The 20125-nt window shown below is 43.1% G+C and overlaps 1 protein-coding gene across 1 annotated transcript in view; it reads right to left on the bottom strand.

Moving 5' to 3' along the window:
- The window catches only part of LOC110175620 (fibronectin type III domain-containing protein 5-like), a 47096-nt gene that overhangs the window by 14838 nt on the left and 12133 nt on the right, over positions 1-20125 (bottom strand). Inside the window, exon 2 of the mRNA XM_020941824.1 lies at positions 5642-5757. Within this exon, the coding sequence (XP_020797483.1) occupies positions 5642-5757 (116 nt within the window). The remainder of the gene's footprint in view (positions 1-5641; positions 5758-20125) is intronic.

The raw sequence follows: 20125 nt of genomic DNA on the forward strand, positions 1-20125 counted from the left end.
CAAATCCTCAGTGGATTGGGTAAGCTGTCTACAAATACATTCCAGATGCAAAGAACACATGTGGTGACAACATTCAGTGAAAAAAATATTTATAAAACACATTTCTACATGATTTTGGCTCAATTTAATGCCAAAAAATAAGGCATTTTTTTTCACTTTTTTCCAATATTTTCATCTTTACCTCATTGGCAATCAACTATTCCCCCAAGTTTTGACATCAGCCAATATGCCATTCTTTTCTTCAAACAGTATAGTCATTCCACAGAAAAAAATATAAAAATCCAACCAAAATCAATGGATCTGTGATGATTTCTTTACCATCAACAGGCCCAGAACCTCAATAGAATGTTAGGCTCCTCTCAACATTCCATAAGACACACTGGATATTTAGCATGGTTGTTAATGTCCACATTATTAAACATCATGGTCCCTCGCTCCACCTTGTTCACGAATTTAAAAAGTCAATGCCAAAGTGAAAGGCACCAGCTGTTGATCAAGAAACACCTTCCACTGCAAAGAGACCAAGACTTGATGTTGCTGTAAAACCACAAGAACAAGAAAGTGTGAGCTCAGTCTGTTTGTCTTCTGCACCTCTCGCTTAACAAACGGGATCCCGCTTTGTTGTCACTCCACATACAAAATATTCTCTGCAAACTAACTTTGCAGAGAATAACTTTGACTTCCTAACTCAAAGATGAGTTAGGAAGTCAAAGGTTTCCTTTTTGGTTCTTCCTGTGGATCAATCCTGCCCATCACCTTCACCTTTCACTATTTTTCAATTCTGTTGGGAAGAGAAACAGTTTGAACAGAGGTTTGAGTCACACACATCTGATTCACTTTTGCATTTATGGAGTTCGCAAACAAATTTCTCGAGTCGTTTTCCGCTGTTAGGATCCAACAACCACACAATTAACGATATCTGAATCACAAAACTAAAATATGACAATATCAGAACCAGAAACAAAAGTGATATGGTTCAAAAGACTTGAAAAGATCGACTTTGACAATAGACGCATCCCACTGGGAAAACAAACATGGAGGTTTGATGCTCACTTTTTTGGAAAATCCTTCCCAGCATGAACTGCACAATGACCGGAAGTCTGAGATTCTTGATGCATCTATAGGACGCCCAACAAAAACTTTGGCGTAGCCAAACCAAATTTGGTACACAGATGCACCATGGGAATAGGAACAAAAAAGTATATTAACAGGAAGTCGGCCATATTGGACTGATCGCGCGACTCGGCGCCAAAGGCGCATTTTCTTGTCCTCATATTTGAACGAACTCGTCCTAAGGCATTTGACCCAGACTCACTAGAATCATTCTGTATCATCTAGATGAGTAAGACATTAAAAGTTGTTTAAAGCTTTTTAAAACAGTGTTGCTGTGGCAACGGTGCAAATTTCGGGTTCGTTTTTGGAGCTCGCCATCAAACTTTGATGCGTGATAATTCGCACAAACTTTGGCCAAGTTCACTCAAACTTTAATTGTTGGTGGACACTCTGACCCTGAACAGATTTATATAAGAAAATCTAAACTGGACACAATAGCGCCCCCTAGGGAGGTTGTATGGAACAATAAAATTTTACTTTGTCGTAGGCATGTAAAATTTGGTACACACATTCGTGGCCTGGTCTTAATGAAAAAAGTCAATGACACCCACACTCCATCTCCCATTGTGTTGCCATGGCAACTGGCTAAAAATCTGTCTTCACCAAGGGGACGTCCCAACAAAAACTTTGATGTACTCAAACCAAATTTAGTACACAGATGCATCATGGGAATAGGAACAATAAAGCATATTGTGACCACGCTGTCTCCCAAACTGGAAGTCCACCATCTTGGATTAAAAAAAAAAAAATCAACACATACAGAAATTGAGAAAAATAGTAAGGTTCGGTTAAGATCAGGGGTTAGGGTTAGGTTAGGGCAGGGGTCGGCAACCCAAAATGTTCAAAGAGCCATATTGGCCCAAAAAAACTAAAACCATACCTGCCTGGAGCCGCACAAAATGAAAAGCCTTATATAAGCCTAATATGAAGGCAACATAGGCTGTCAGTATATTAGCTGTATAAGCCGACTATTAAAATGACTAAGTAGGCTACAAATACAAAATGAGCATTCATGATTACACAAACCCCTTTTGCGACCCTCTCATACTCGGTGCGCCGTCTGTAGCCACTGAAATCAGGTGGTTAGTGTTTATTCCTTTGTCATTTAGGCCCCGTTTACACGTACACGGGTATTTTTTAAAACGGACACATTTCCCTTCGTTTGTACACATCGTTTAAACGCAAACGGCGAATTCGCCTCTGAAAACAAATCTTTCTAAAAACTCTGGCTAGAGTGGAGATTTTGGAAAACTCTGGTTTCATGTTTGCATGTAAACTGAGATAAACGGAGTTTTAGGAGCTGACGCGCTGAAAGTGCGACCGACGTTTACCTGTTGCTTTGACGATGATGATGGAAGTATTCAGAGCAGCAGTCGCATTTCTTCTGGTCGTGCATAGGAGCACTCATAAAATAAACCCGGAGCAGAAGCTCTGAACTCGGGCAGCAGCGCTAAACATATGGGAGCAGTCAGCGCGCAGCCCCTCAAGACGGGTCTGGGGGTCCAGTGTTGGTCAGATTGTCCGGAGGCTTCGTCCTCCGTGTCCTGGTTCCAGACGGGGGCGAGCAAGACCAGCGCGCAAAGGACTGGGTCCGAGTGCTTCAGTGCCGTCATCTGTGCGCTGGTTCCGTGCGGAAAAAGCGAGAATGCGCTGTGGACCACAGGTCCGGGCTGCTCCGGTCCTCCGCGCTCGACCGTGGCTGGTTCTGAGGGGGTGCAAAGCATCCGGACAGAAGTGTGAATCCCGTTTGGTTCGTTATATGTTGTTCTTAGCGGTCCGTCTGCGCACGTGTTTTTTTGTTTTTTTTTCGGGGAAAGCGCTTCTCAGGTGGAGGCACCGGACAGCTCATCTATTTGTTCTGCTGAAACATTTTTCATGTGTTTGCATTTGCACACACAGCTGATGGATCAATCCATGACCAGAGATGAACGAGGGTTTTATCCCTAAAGAAACCAGATTAAAACAACAACAACAAAAATCATTCATTTTCCATTTTCACTCATTTTTGAAAAAGCTCCAGGGAGCCACAAGGGGAGTGCTAAAGAGCCACATGCAGCTCCGGAGCCGCGGGTTGCCGACCCCTGGGTTATTGGTAAGGTTTGGGTTAGGGCTAGGGTTAAGTTTAGGCTATTGTTAGGGCTATGGTTAGGAGTTCACGTAGGTTTAGGGGTTAGTGTTAATTTAGAAGTTAGATCAATGAGTAAGGTGCATTCGTGGGGCACGGCATGTGCAGAGCTCAACATGGCCGGGGTGCAGCGTGGCATGGGTGTGGCATAGGCTCGAGTGAGGGCCGATCATTATCGATCATATATTTATTATTATTATTATTATTATTATTATTGTTGTTATTATTATTATTATTTAAAAGATGCCTAGGCCATGATGTTTAATAATGTGGACATTAACAACCATGCTAAATATCCAGTGTGTCTTATGGAATGTTGAGAGGAGCCTCACATTCTATTGAGGTTCTGGGCCTGTTGATGGTAAAGAAATCATCACAGATCCATTGATTTTGGTTGGATTTTTATATTTTTTTCTGTGGAATGACTATACTGTTTGAAGAAAAGAATGGCATATTGGCTGATGTCAAAACTTGGGGGAATAGTTGATTGCCAATGAGGTAAAGATGAAAATATTGGAAAAAAGTGAAAAAAAATGCCTTATTTTTTGGCATTAAATTGAGCCAAAATCCTGTAGAAATGTGTTTTATGAATATTTTTTTCACTGAATGTTGTCACCACATGTGTTCTTTGCATCTGGAATGTATTTGTAGACAGCTTACCCAATCCACTGAGGATTTGAGGAAATTTTTCATTTTTCATAATTTTCTATCACAAAATGAAGGTTACCTACACTAAAATGTTCAAAATTTTTTTTCGCGATATTTCCGGAAGAGCAGACCCTCCAATTATTGGTCCTCAGGGTCACAGTTAACAAAAAAAACACAAATAAAAAGTATGGCAGGAGATGTCAGGTTCAACCCATTTTCTAGAGCTTTTGAGACTTTAGATCCCTGACTATATGTTTCAGTGTCCAGTGAAAAAAGTATTGCCTGGTGAGAGTCGCTCAATGTCGATGACGAGTCCCCACCCCCCCTCTCCCGCCCCCCCGTCTCCCACCTCCCGTACGGTGTCCTGGTTTTGACAACGCAAATATGGTCACACTAACATATATTCCACTGAGTCAGACGTTGACCGCATCAGCGCACAAGAGCTGTATTTTTTATCTTCGCTTAGTTTATGCAAATTAGCGATGCGGTTTTAAGTTTTGTTTCTGTGAGAGTTGCGCAAAACTGAATTAAACACATTCTAATGTCAAACAGGCTGATGTGGCTCTAGAGTCGTTACGGTTTATATGTCGTAAAGTTGAATTTATTTATGCAGATTATTAGTGCAGATAGTAATAATAATAATGATCATTTTAATATAAAAATGTTAATGATTGACTTAACGATCGATAATCGATCATTAATTCTTCCGACGATCAATTAAGAAAATTTCATCGAATGCTCATTCCTAATATGTACATTAAAGGTGGCATTGATAAAGTAGTACAAATATTTTTCTCCTTCCTTAATGTGTGGCTAATAGACTAGAGATAGATACAGTATACTGTCTAATGAATATCTGTGCTAAAAAGAAGAGGTGGGGACTTGCGAGTCGTGCTTGGACTCGAGTCAGACTTGAGTCACTATTTTTAGGAATTGAGACTTGATAAAATAGACTTGAGACTCGACTTGGACTTGAAGGTCATTGACTTGGGACTTGAGAACACTTGATGCTTCTTTTAATATGTATTTAGGACATACTTTTCTCTTTACAGTTGATAAATGCAGCGCTTAATTTTACAAACTGGAACATGTCCCTCCAACTTCTGTTTGTTACTTTGTATGTAACTGAAGTACTGTGATGTGTTATCCTCAAATGTACTACAGTAATATACAGTACAATACAGTAAAACAGTGGGAACTACAAAGAACAAAGAACTTCCATTTCAGCGCAGACGACAAGACAAAATAACTTATTTAGCACTGAAAATCTGAATTCTTTCTGTAATGATTTCTCATATAGATATCTCTTATATAGATATCTCATATAAATACTCATATATAAATATACCATGACTTTTTAAGAACAGTTTTAGTTTAAAAGCAAAAATCTAAGTTAAGCTATATTTAGTAAGTTTTTACTTAAAAGATTTAAAATGACTTGAAGCTCAAAACAGATGACTTGGACTTGACTTGGACTTATGGGCCGGTGACTCGAGACTCGACTTGGACTTTCCTGTTTTTGACTTGGGACTTGACTTGAGGTCAAAGACTTTAGACTTACTTGAGACTTGCAAAACAATGACTTGGCCCCACCTCTGCTAAAAAGTAAACCTAAATGCTTGAATGATTTTTGAGCTCTCTTGTGCTATGGACTCTTAGCTTAGAAAGAATACAGCTCAAAGTATTCTACCTTCAAATACAAACATCAAGACAAGACAAGGTAGCCAGGCTCTGCGACGGGCTGCTGTACATTACCTGTTGTGAGAGGGCGTAGCCAATGACAGTGTCTCCCTGTGGAATGCTCCAGGTGACCAGGGCAGAGTCGGCCCTCAGCTGGGACACGGACACGTTAACTGGAGCTGCTGGGACGGCTGCAACACAACCAAACAGCATGATCAGTGTATCAGTGATAAAGGCAGAAATATACAAAATCATTTTTAAAAACTTCATCAAATATTGAGGTAACTAAATGGTAAATTGTGACATTAACTGAAAAAATATAGATTACTGTTCGAGATCGCTGAATAAAAGAATAAGGAAGGAAGAAATGGCCAATAGTCAAATTTTTCTACCTTCAAGGCATTCATACACCTGTGTACGCTGGACTGTGTTATTCAAATCCAAGTCAAAACCTGAATCTTTAGTTTAAACTTATTTCAAATGCAGTACATCTGACTTTTTATGCCAAACAAGTTTCATGTTCAAGTGCATGGGAAAATGCTTTAAGCTGAAACACAAGGGGGAGCACAGATTTGTACTCATCATCATAACTTCTTTATACACAGTTCTTGCTCCATAAATTTGCAGCGAAATACTGCAAGATCCAGCAGCAAACATCATGTGTGCTTTTTAAGGATGGTGTGACTCAGTGACTCATGCAACATAAAACACAACAGTTGCCAGTGTCCTCATGGTCAAATTTACTGGAAAATGAAACACAATTAAACTTGAAAATTATACTGATAAGGTTAGAACACGTTTATGAGACAACAGTGATTATGTTCTGATCTCCCCAGAGGTTTGTCTTTATTTAACCTTTATTTGACTAGTCAGGTCCCATTGAGATTTGAAGATCTCCTTTTCAAGAGCAATGTCGTAGGCAAAGCAATGACATCTTGATGAAGACAAGCGGGCGGCAGATGCTTCATCAGGTAAATTAGTAGATATATACCTTTAAAATTTGATATTTGATTCTGAACAACTTCAAAACTAGAATAGTATTTATGTAGACCCTACGTTAGAGCAGGGGAAACATGGACCAGCTTTACTCATCTCACACAGGCCTCCTCTGACCACAGCTGGTGGACATTGTACACATTTTGACCCATTGTTTTGGTTTACAAACAGCAAAATTATAGCTCTAATCTAATTCAACTAAGAGATCTAAACAGACAGAGATAAATGAGTGGGGTGCAATTAGCAGCTAGTTAATCAGTAGTAACAGACTATGTCCAGTCAAGAGGTCAGAATAGCAATGGGTAGTATGGATTTGTTAGGAAAAATGCATCACCTCTGGGGAGAAGTAAAGAGGAGAAGTTGGAGAGGCTGCTCTGTGGCTCGGTGAAGAGACTTTAAAGTAGCTCTACTTGTGTACAAGGCTATGACCTGGCTCCAAACTATCTCCTGCCATGAACCATCACCAGCCCAACAACCAACACCAGAGTCAGGACTGAACATGGGAAACTCTACTCTGACAATATCCAGAAGACAATAATTACCATAAAGACAAAATAAGACAAGATAAGAAAGCTGTTGTTATGTAACCCCAAAGCCAATCAATGTCCATGGTTTCACTGCAGTCCCATGTATTGATGCGCTGACTTCATCTGCTGGCTCAGCACTGACAGGAGGCCCGCACATCCCTCATAAATGTCTGCGGCTCTGGCTGTAATTCACTGGAGCCTCTGGAGGTGTCTGGTCTGAGAGCCTCTGCAATAAGAGCTTTTATGTACGGCTAAAAATACACTGACAGTTCAACATCAGGCCAACTTTTCATTGTCTTGTCAAACCGGTGCAAAGCAGAATGTTTAGAACAAAAACTTGTATTCTTGGCATATTACAGTTTCAACTTTTTCAAGTGGACTAGAAATGCACCAATCCAGCTTTTCCAGTTCTGATACCGGGATACTGACTGAACCAAAATTAGGAAGCCAATACACCATCCAGAAAATAAGTATCAACACAGATACCAGTACCAGTATCAGATCGGTGCATCGCCTACAGTGGACTTGTTCTAAAGCAGTAGTTTTTTTTTTAATCAGTGGTATGTTATGTGGAGTTCTTCTTGTCTTGTTCTTCATTCTCTTTAATGTTGAGACATTTTTGCGTTAGTCCTCAGTCACTACACCTTTGATAAAGGTTGAGTTCTATTTGAAACCTAATTAGCCACTGTTCTGTAACCTCAGTGCCTTTATGTATTAGAATCAGGTTGATAATTGCCATGCTATTTGTCATTTCAGAAGTCACTGTTGCCAGATGTTTTTAGATAAGTGAAAAAAAGATTAAATAAAAACTTGCCCAATTTGAAAGCATCTCAGTAAAAAAAAAAAGCTCTGATAAATGAAAAACCTTGAATATGCGCCAGCTTAAAATTCACATGCAGCAGGCAGAGCTTCAAAGCCAAAGGACTTTCAAAAACACAATTTATTTATTTGATATCTATTTTTGTCATCTAATCAGTGATGTTTTGGTAGCTCTGAAGTGTAATACGGCAATGACATTCAAGTGAATCCATCAGGCGCTCTGAGAGTGACTCGGAGTGGCACATGGGAGTGGAGTGCGGTCCTGACGCCACACACACGCATGCACACATGCACGCACACACACACGCACACATGCACACACACGCACACACGCACGCACGCACACAGATGCTGAGCTATATTGGCCGCTAACAAGCTAACCGCAGCTCATTATGCAAGCCCCCAGACTGCAGAAGACTCACGCCTCCGAATCAGCCAAGAGGAATGAATTTATGCATTTTCTCAGTTTGTGTAAGTGTAACAGTTGAAATGTTAAGGTAAATGAGCAGCGCTTTTACATTACTGACTCCATCACTTTTCAGATTCCAGCTATTTTGGGATTAACTGTAAAGCTTGTCTGAAATGTATCTCCACCTGACCTGGTCAAGTTGCTGGTCAGATCTGTGGAGACGACCCACCTATTGAGCTATAATAACAACTGTAACTGAAATGCAAGACAGCTATTTGTTTAATGCCATACCATGGAATATTCCAAATAAAGCAACAGCATGTGTAGATGAGAACCAGAAGAGTGATATTGTGCAGCTTTAAACATGCATATTCATTTCATGGTTTTGAGGTTTAAGTACTGCACTTAATGGGAATGGAGTTTCCACTGCACAATTAACCACAAAAGTGCCGAAAAATCATGTTATAAACATTTTTTTATTAATTACATTTCACGCTTCTGTTGTTTCAGTTTATTTTTTATTTTATTTTTTTGCATAGGTTTCTTATTATAGATTTCAGACCAGCTGCTCTGTACAAGCACTGGGGAATTGCTTAAAGGAGGTTCAGGAATGGATGCAGTCAAACTTCCTCAGTTTAAATACGCAAAAGACAGAAATAATTGTTTTTGGTCTTTCTGATCTGTTGGTGAACCGTGCCAGTGCCTTAGGTCCTCTTAGTTCAAAAAAGCATTTTCTAGAAATCATGGTGTCAATTTTGATTGCAATTTTAAATTTGAAAAGCAAGTAAGCTCTGTTCTTAAATCAAGTTTCTATCAGTTAAGGGTTTTGAACAAAATCAAATCATTCATTTCACATCTGCACTTTGAAAAGGCCATTCATGCATTTCTGACCTCATGACTCGATTACTGTAACTCTTTGTCTGCTGCATTGACCAGGCCCAGCTCAGCCGCCTGCAGGCTCCTGAATGCAGCAGCTCGCCTTTAACGGGAAAGAATCCCTCTTGTTCTTAAATTCCTGCATTAGCTCCCTCTACATTTTAGAACCCATTTTAAATTGGATTACTATTATTAATAGAATGACACATTCTTATTTATCTGAACTCCTTCAGCCCCATGTCCCATCCAGAGGTCTGCGCTCTGCAGACCAGCACCTCCTGCCGTCCCCACGACCAGGCTGAGGAGCAGAGGAGATGGGACCTTCTCTGTGGTTGGTCCACGACTGTGGAACACTTTGCACATTAGAAGTGCACAGTCACTGGAGCACTTTAAATCCTTATTCAAAACGCACCTTTCTCTTTGGCGTTTGTCCAGAGTTGCTGCATTTTTATTGTTAGAATTCTGCTTGATTTGCTTATTGTATATTTTATTTCAGTGTAAATGTTGTCTAGCACTTTGGTAAGCTTGGGCTGTTTTAAATACAAATACATTTGATTTGATAGATTGTTTTGTTATTTGTTATGTTACTATATTTCGCCCACCTGGAAGAGCAAGTATATTTTATTCCTGCAGAGACTCCAATGAATCTCCTGTTTTGACCTGGCCTATCATAGACCGTGCTGAATGCCACAGGAACCAGCTGGTGACCTTCATTAAAACTGACCGAGGCACTGAAATACTGTAATGTGCCGCTGGTTGTCAGGTATTCGCCTTTTACCAGTCACATCCTGTGCGATTTTCCATTTTGTGTGTCTCCCACAGTTCTAATATTGTCCATCTCTGAGGAACATTACTCACCTGTGAAGTGCGAGTGTGGAGGAGGAGGAGGGCTGAATGAGTCTACTTTTCAGTCTCCTCTTCTGCAACTGTCCTGCTCTATTTTCAACAATGTAGGTGGGCGAAAGCGGACACTAGGAACAAGCTCTCAAATATACGGAATGGATGCACAAAACAACAATGTGCATGTGCATAATAGAGGAAAAACATTTTAAAATGGAAAAATAATGAGGCTTTTAGGAGAAGGCCAGACAGATACTCATATGTCTACTATCTCCAAACGCCAGGGGTGCTAACATTTCATTGGTAAAAAAAAAAAATGCTGATGAACACTTTCTATGTTCATCAATCACAATCATTCCATGCCTTCTATGTTCAATATTAATCAAACTACAGACAGTTTAATCTACTATCAAGATGTGACAGATTGACTGAGTTTTACGAGCTTATTTTAAACGTACTGGAAACCACAAACAGCAGAACACACTGCTAGGCTAACACAGGAATCACACACATTTTAGTGCACTTTTGAAAAGGTTAGAACTACAGAATTAGCAGGTTTTATACACATTAAAACACCAAGGAGACCAGATAAGTGTTTGCAGAGAACATTACAGATCAAGACATTTCACTAATTGCCGTTGTTCAAATAGTTCTTTTGATTCAATCGTGGTTCGTTTCGCGGTGGTTCCTGCCATGTCCCTGTGTCTGGCCTGTAACATCTTCAGCACTGTTGGAGATCTGCTATTACTTATTATTCCGCACTCCGGGAGAGGACAGGATCCGGTGAGGCAACTGAGATAACCCCGGGCACTGTGCTGATGAGACTGAAACACAGTCATCTGCCCGCTTTGAAAGGACAAACGCAGACAGGTGAATGAGCGAGATCGATGGAGAGATGGAGGAGGTGGAGAATAGACCTGAAAGGAGGGGTGGAGTGTCGGTATTGATTGAATGTGGAAAAACTGTATTCTGAGTGCATCGAGGAAGAGTCCATGACCTTGTTTGTCTTTGGAACTTGGTGTCAGCATGCAGTGTTTCTGTAGTGACATCAGAACCTCCTATACAATTGTGTTTGACTTAAATGGGGCAGATGAAATGACTGTAGCACAGATATTGAGGTGTGGGTGGTTATAGAATAATACAGTAGAAGTTGTCTCTATAAATATAATCTTTTTCACAGTTACACGTATTTATGAATTTTATTTACAGACAAGATGACTGATGATGATTTGATGTAAGGGGAATACATCAAATCCATCTGTTTTCTTTCACTTATCCGGGGCCGGGTCGTGAGGGCAGCAGTTTAGGCAGGGACTCCCAGACTTCCCTCATCCCCGGACAATTCCTCCAGCTCCTCCGGGGGAACTCCAAGGTGTTCTCAGACCAGCCAAGAGACATAGTCCCTCCAGTGTGTCCTGGGTCTTCCCCGGAGCCTCCTCCTGGTGGGACATGAACACCTCCTGAAGGAAGCACCCAGGAGGCATCAGAACAGATTTCCTCTCCTCAGCTGCTCCTTTCCACATGGAGGAGCAGCGGCTCTACTCCAAGCTCCTCCCGTGTGACTGAGCTCCTCACCCTATATCTGAGGGAGCACCCAGTCGGAGGAAACTCATTTCAGCCGCTTGTATCCTCGATCTCGTCCTTTCGGTCATTACTCAGAGCTCATGACCAAAGGTGAGGGGAGGAATGTAGATGGACCTGTAAATCGAGAGCTTTGCCTTTCAGCTCAGCTCCCTCTTCACCACAACAGTCTGATACAGCAAAAAACTGGAGGGTTAAAATTTCAGGGTAAATTTTTAAGAGTTGTTTTTAACATGAAAAGTATTATTTTAACTATTTGAAAGTTGGAGTTGGGGTTATTAGCCAGAGTTGACATGGTTGAAGTTCATTCAACCTCCCTTAGTGTTAATTTGGCACTTCCCACCCACCACTTCACACTCCTACAAGAGAAGACCAGGTTGAACAAGTTTTGTTCATAATTTCATCTTAAATTACAAATAAAAATAAAAATACCTCTGTGTGTTGTTGAGCTAAATCAGGATAACTCTACAAAGTGTTACCTGTTTACTCTCAAAATGTTCATATAACTTTTGATTTCGGGGTTAAACAGGAACTTTGGTCCAGTGTTACTTATTTAACATTTCCAAAAATGTTTAATTAACTCAAATAATGTTTAATGAACTCCTGTGTTTAATGGACTGAAGTCTATTTTAACACTCCACTCTCTGTTGGGTATAGTTGGGCAACAGGTCAAAATGAAGATGTGTTTATTGTTTTGACACTAAGTTTACATTGTGTCTATTGTGAAACTGGTTTTGGTTAACAGAAGTTTGGTTAAAGTGACATAAAAAAAGATTTGGACTGGATCATTTTATGTTGTCCACGAGTACTGGTGTCCCGTCGATTTGAGCTCCCTAGTGCCACTGCCCATGCGCACAACCCCTAAGCGCTGTTAAAGTTTAAATTATGTTGATTTGAGCTCCCGAAACAGAAGTGGAGTAACAAGTCACATTTGAGTGTGTTGGTTTTGTTGTGTGTTTGGACCAGTTAAGCAATGACGTGTGTGTTTTAGATTTGCAGCAGAATAACTACGTTACATGATTGAATAGTTTGAATTTAATTTTAATTTGATTTTATCATTATCATTTTCATTTTAAATATGATATATTTAATGCTAAGATTTGAGTGTTTCCAGTCATTTCTTTCTCTTCTATAGTGGAGCCTTATTTGATAGAAAATATAAACCTGTGGAAATGAGCTCTGCCCAAATTCATCTAAATGAGTGAATAATGGTGATTCTACAGTGGGACATTATTCGATAGCTAAATTGGACTGTCGATATGTGCTCCCTTTAGTTAGAGCCTATTTGAACAGAATACGACTGTCCAAATGAACTACCTACGCAGATTCATATAAATGAGTTTAGATTTGACATAATTAAAGTATAAAGTGTGATCACCGTGTGCAAACAGCGTCAAACCTGCGTCTCTATCCATCCATCCATCCATTTTCGTCCGCTTATCCGGGGCCGGGTCGCGGGGGGAGCAGCCTAAGCAGGGACTCCCAGACTTCCTTCACCCCAGACACGTCCTCCAGCTCCTCCGGGGGGACCCCGAGGCGTTCCCAGGCCAGCCGAGAGACATAGTCCCTCCAGCGTGTCCTGGGTCTTCCCCGGGGCCTCCTCCCGGCGAGACATGCCCGGAACACCTCCCGAGGGAGGCGCCCAGGAGGCATCCGGAACAGATGCCCGAGCCACCTCAACTGGCTGCTCTCGACGTGGAGGAGCAGCGGCTCTACTCCGAGCTCCTCCCGTGTGACTGAGCTCCTCACCCTATTTCTAAGGGAGCGCCCAGCCACCCTGCGGAGGAAACTCATTTCGAGCGCTTGTATCCGCGATCTCGTCCTTTCGGTCACTACCCAGAGCTCATGACCATAGGTACGAAGACTGACCGGTAAATCGAGAGCTTCGCCTTTCGACTCAGCTCCCTCTTCACCACAACGGTCCGATACAGCGACCGCATCACTGCCGAAGCTGCACCGATCCGCCTGTCAATCTCACGTTCCGTCCTTCCCTCACTCGTGAACAAGACCCCGAGATACTTGAACTCCTCCACTTGAGGCAAAGACTCCCCACCCACCCGGAGAGGGCAAGCCACCTTTTTCTGGTCGAGAACCATGGCCTCGGACTTGGAAGAGCTGATCTTCATCCCAGCCGCTTCACACTCGGCTGCAAACCGCCCCAGTGCACATTGCAGGTCCTGGTTCGATGAAGCCAACAGGACAACATCGTCCGCAAACAGCAGAGATGAAATCCTGTGGTCCCCAAACCGGACCCCCTCCGGCCCCTGACTGCGCCTAGAAATTCTGTCCATAAATACAATGAACAGAACCGGTGACAAAGGGCAGCCCTGGCGGAGTCCAACATGCACCGGGAACAGGTCTGACTTACTGCCGGCAATGCGAACACAGCTCCTGCTCCGGTCATACAGGGACCGGACAGCCCTTAGCAAAGGGCCCCGGACCCCATACTCCCAGAGCACCCCCCACAGGACACCACGAGGGACACGGTCGAATGCCTTCTCCAGATCCACAAAAACACATGTGGACTGGTTGGGCAAACTCCCATGAACCCTGGAGCACCCTATGGAGAGTGTAGAGCTGGTCCAGTGTTCCACGGCCAGGACGAAAACCACACTGCTCCTCCTGAATCCGAGGTTCGACTATCGGCCGGATTCTCCTCTCCAGTACCCTGGCATAGACCTTACCGGGAAGGCTGAGAAGTGTGATCCCCCTATAGTTGGAACACACCCTCCGGTCCCCCTTCTTATACAGAGGGACCACCACCCTGGTTTGCCAGTCCAGAGGTACTGTCCCCGACCGCCACGCGATGTTGAAGAGGCGTGTCAGCCAAGACAGCCCCACAACATCCAGAGACTTCAGGTACTCAGGACGGATCTCATCCAACCCCGGAGCCTTGCCACCAAGGAGCTTGCCAACCACCTCAGTGACTTCGGCCAGGGTGATGGATGAGTCCGCCTCCGAGTCCCCAGCCTCGGCCTCCTCCTCGGAGGACGTGACGGTGGGATTGAGGAGATCCTCAAAGTATTCCTTCCACCGCCGGACAACGTCCCCAGTCGAGGTCAACAGCTCTCCCCCCGCACTGTAAACAGTGTTGGTGAAGAACTGCTTTCCCCTCCTGAGGCGCAGGACGGTTTGCCAGAATCTCTTTGAGGCCGTCCGATAGTCCTTCTCCATGGCCTCCCCGAACTCCTCCCAGCTCCGAGTTTTTGCCTCCGCGACCACACGGGCTGCAGCACGCTTGGCCCGCCGGTACCTGTCAGCTGCCTCAGGAGTCCCCCGAGCCAGCAAGGCCCGATAGGACTCCTTCTTCAGCTTGACAGCATCCCTTACTTCCGGTGTCCACCACCGGGTTCTGGGGTTGCCGCCGCGACAGGCACCACAGACCTTACGCCCACAGCTCCGAGCAGCTGCATTGACAATAGAGGCCGAGAATGAAGCCCACTCGGACTCCATATCTCCAGCCTCCCCCGGAATCCGGGAGAAGTCCTCCCGGAGGTGCGAGTTGAAGGTCCCTCTGACAGAGGGCTCCGCCAGACGTTCCCAACAGACCCTCACTACACGCTTGGGCCTGCCAGGTCTTTCCGGCTTCCTCCTCCGCCAGCGAACCCAACTCACGACCAGGTGGTGATCAGTTGACAGCTCAGCCCCTCTCTTCACCCGAGTGTCCAAGACACGCGGCCGGAGATCAGATGACACGACGACAAAGTCGATCATCGACCTCCGGCCTAGGGTGTCCTGGTGCCACGTGCACTTATGGACCTTGTGCTCGAACATGGTGTTCGTTATGGACAAACTGTGACTAGCACAGAAGTCCAATAACAAAACACCACTCGGGTTCAGATCGGGGAGGCCGTTCCTCCCAATCACCCCTCTCCAAGTGTCACTGTTGTTGCCCACGTGGGCGTTGAAGTCCCCCAGGAGAACAACGGAGTCCCCGGTCGGTGCACTGTCTAGTACCCCTCCCAAGGACTCCAAGAAGGCCGGGTACTCTGCACTGCTGTTCGGCCCGTAGGCCGACACCACAGTGAGAGACCTGTCCCCGACCCGAAGGCGCAGGGACGCGACCCTCTCGTTCACCGGGGTGAACTCCAACACACAGCGACTGAGCTGTGGGGCAATGAGCAGGCCCACACCAGCCCGCCGCCGCTGCCCGCGGCCAACGCCAGAGAAATGGAGAGTCCAGCCCCTCTCAAGGAGTTGGGTTCCAGAGCCCAAACTGTGCGTGGAGGTGAGGCCGACTATATCTAGTCGGTAACGCTCAACCTCCCGCACAAGCTCAGGCTCCTTACCCCCCAGCGAGGTGACATTCCATGTCCCCAGGGCTAGTCTCCATGTCCGGAGATCCGGTCGCCGAGGCCCCCGCCGTCGACTGCTGCCCAGATCTCTCTGCACTGGCCCCATATGGATCCTCCTGCGGGTGGTGGGCCCACGTGAGGACGGCCCCACGTCGCTCCTTCGGGCTGAGCCCGGCCGAGCCCCGTGGGGGGAGGCTCGGCCACCAGGCGCTCGCTGGCGAGCACCCACCCCAGGCCTGGCTCCAGGGTGAGGCCCCGGTGACGCCAATCCGGGCGACGTAACTGGCCTTGCTTGTACACTCATCATAGGGGCTTCTGAACCGTTCTTCGTCTGACCCGTCTCCCCGGACCTGTTTGCCTTGGGTGACCCTACCAGGGGCATGAAGCCCCCGACAACATAGCTCCCGGGATCATTCGGGCACTCAAACCCCTCCACCACGATAAGGTGACGGTTCAAGGAGGGGCCTGCGTCTCTAATCCAAAGAAATATGTATCAAACTGGGGAGGTTCACTTTATAGGAGCTATACAACTGTAAATGGAAAAATGTAAGGTCAGTTATTTTGACAGGGCAGCGTGAATTGATAGATGTCACAGTCAATTTAGGCTGCTGGGAGCTCATTGTGACAGGGCAGCCCATTTTGACAGAACACTGGCAATAATATCAGTAACATCAGCTATAGCACATTTTTTCCTTGTTTTTCCGATGATATAAAATATACTTACCCTAATTTTTAACCCCAAATACTTATCAAATACAGACATGGACAAAATTGTTGGTAACCCTCTGGTAATGAAAGAAAAATCAACAATGGTCACTGAAATAACTTGAAACTGAGAAAAGCAATAATAAATAAAATTTCCTGACAAATAACCAATGAAAATCAGACACTGTTTTTAAATTGTTGTTCAACAGAATTATTTAAAAAAACAAACTAATTAAACTGGCCTGGACAAATATGATGGTACCTCTAGAAAAGATTGTAAGGAACTGGACAATAGGGACATGTTAAACTTCAGTGTGTCTCTAGTTTGCATCACAGGTTCTTCAAACTTGTCCTCAGTCAGTCTGTCTGTTTAAAGGGAGACATGTGTCATTGTGCTGTTTGGAGACATGATGGACACAACACTGAACATGGACTAGAGAAAGAGAAGAAGAGAACTGTGTCAGGAGACTAGAAAGAAAATTATTGACAAGCAGGTTAAAGATAAAGACAATAAGACCATCTCCTAGCAGCTTGATGTTCCTGTGATTACAGTTACACATGTTCTTCAAAAATTTAAGGTCCACAGGACTGAAGCCAACCTCCCTGGACACGACCGCAAGGGGAAAATTAATGACAAATTGAATAAATGGATCATACGAATGGAACCAAAGAGCCCAGAACAACCTACAAAAAAATAAAATGTGAACTTGAAGGGTAAAGTACATGAGTGTCAGATCACACCATCCATCAGTGTTTGAGCCAACGTGGACTTCATGTGAGGACACCACTGCTGAGGACACATCATAAAAAGTGAAACTCGAATTTGTCACAATGCATAATGACAAGCCACAAAGCTTCTGGGAGAATGTTCTTTGGACAGATGAGGCAAAACTGGAGCTCTTTGGCAAGACACATCAGCTCTATGTTCACAGACGCAAACATGAAACACACCAAGAAAAGAACACTGTCCCCACTGTGAAACACGGAGGAGACTTGGTTTTGTTCTGGAGCTGTTTTGCTGCATCTGGCACAGGGCGTCTTGAATCTGTACAAAATACAATGGAATCTCAAAACTATCAAGGTATTTTGGAACGAAATGTGTTGCCTAGTGTCAGAAAGCTCAGTCTCAGTTGTAGGTCATGGATCTTCCAACAGAACAATGACCTAAAACACACAGCTAAAAACACACAAGAATGGCTAAGAACAAAACATTGGACTGTTCTGGAGTGTTCTTCTGTGAGCCCAGTCAATCCTACTGAACATCTGTAAAATGAGCTGAAAGATGCTGTCTGGAGGAGGAACCCTTCAAACACACAACTACAGCAGTTTGCTCACGAGAAATGGGTCAAAATACCAGTTGACCAAAGAAGTCTCACTGACAGTACAGAAATCGTTTGTTTGCAGAGTTTCCCTCAAAAGGTTGTGCAACAAAATATTAAGTTAAAGGTACCATAATTTTTGTCCAGGCCAGTTTCATATTTTTTTTTTTTTCTAATAATTCTGTTGAACCACGAGTGAAAAGCAATGTTCAGTAAATTTTTATTTATTATTGCTTTTCTCAGTTTCAAGTTATTATTGTTGATAATTGTTGATTTTTCTTTCATTGCCAGAGGGGTACCGACAATTTTGACCTCGTCTGTAAATACAATGATTGTTGTTGTCTGGGATTGGGTTGCAGTAAGGTTATTTAGTAATCCTACCAGCATGTTGGCTGGTGTACAGGAGCCAAATTAAGGTAGACATCGTTTCTGCAGCTCCTCTCCAATCTTCAGTGAGATCAGTGAGCTCTGACAAACATAGCACAGACGATATCCCAAGTGTGTGCAAATATAGTTCATCACCGTTGTGCGAGCTAAGGCTGTGCGTGTTTACTAGTCAAATGAGACGCGCTGTTGCTCTTTTCACTGGATTTACTTTTATTACCCAATATAAATGTATTGTAACATTAAGACCCAGAAGCACATTATGAAAATACATTAATCTTCCAATGCATTTATGAGATGTATTATCCAAAAGAATGTGTGTAAATGTGGATTTTGAGCTTATGTGGTAACCATGGTAACGGCTACATCAGTAGAGGAAAGTGGAGGACCAACCAAGAGAGTTCGATCAGCATTTCAAGCTATCGTCTGTAGAAAAATACTGCAAATATAACATTGTCAAAGTCTTCAAATCTTTAAATCATAAAATGTCTTCTCGCTCCATACCAAAGCTCATTTTATCTTCAGAACAGGAAGGTTCTCCGTGATGTAACAAGTAAGGCTGCGTCTCCACAGGGGAGGCATAGCTCAACTAATGCACAACAACAGAAGAAAGCAGTGTTTATCAGTTCAGAAAAAAACACAATTAGATTTTGGTAAGATGTCCATATTAGTAAAATGGAAGTCATCACTTCCCTGGAGAGTTGGGTGCATAAATGTTTTAAACCCCAGCAGTCCAAGAACAGCAAAAGTCTGATGCAAGAAAAGAGCATCTGTTGTAGCCTAGAGCACCCAGACAGAGGTGCACCAGCTAAATGTTTTATTGGAGTTAAGCAAAGTGGAAAAGATGGGGCGGAACAATGTTTAAAAAAAGTCATTTAAATGTATCATAAAAATTAGAGAAAGAAGATAATAGCACCATTATTTTTCATACCAATATCTAGAGGCTACGGACAAGTAAGCAATACACAACTCTAATTAAAATAAATAAATGGAGCTTAGCCAATATCACCCAAAACCAACAAAGAAATGCCCCTGTATTCATAGCATCAACAGAAACACTGAGTAATTCGACAGCTCAGAGCTCAACATCATTTTTATAATAGATAAGTGAAGCACTAAAGCAGAAAGGGAAGTAATTATTAAGGCAATGAGACAATGCAAATTATTTTCTTAAATACGTGCAAATTTGAGCAGTTAAAGGGAGGCTAATCTACTTAAAACATAAATGCTAAATATATCAAAGTCTCCAATGCTTTTGTCAGTGTAATCCTCATTTGTTCAGGATTGGCTCATAGTTACATATATTAGAAACATATTGTAGATTGTAGATATTTTTAAGTCAGTATGGAAATCAGCTGGAAAGTCCCCCTGAACTGTACCCTTTACATAAAACAACAATATTTTTTTCATGATATATATTGTATTAATTACACACGCAAATTACAAAATATCTTTTGAACACATTCTGTAGCTTTCTAAGTTTCATGCTTACAAATGATGTTCATGGCAGGTCAGGAAATAATTCATATTTCTTCTCAAATCAACAATCACAGATGCTATAGGACATGGGAAATTTTGATGATTTAAAATAAGATTTCAAATGAGGATTATATTGAGATTATACACTGAAAAAATTTGTGCTGTTGTGGGAAAACCAGTAAAATGACATAAACAAGGCCCCACATTTGCTCTTGCTACATTCACATTTCATTTTATTATGATATAGAAGCAGATTTTCTAACTCAATGGAAATCAGCCGGAAAGTCACCCTGGTTGGAAGGTCCTCAAGATGGAAAGGCTCCCTGAAT

This window comes from Boleophthalmus pectinirostris, unplaced genomic scaffold (assembly GCF_026225935.1).
Source record: "Boleophthalmus pectinirostris isolate CB_2022bp ecotype Guang Dong unplaced genomic scaffold, ASM2622593v1 HiC_scaffold_11, whole genome shotgun sequence".
Taxonomy (NCBI): domain Eukaryota; kingdom Metazoa; phylum Chordata; class Actinopteri; order Gobiiformes; family Gobiidae; genus Boleophthalmus; species Boleophthalmus pectinirostris.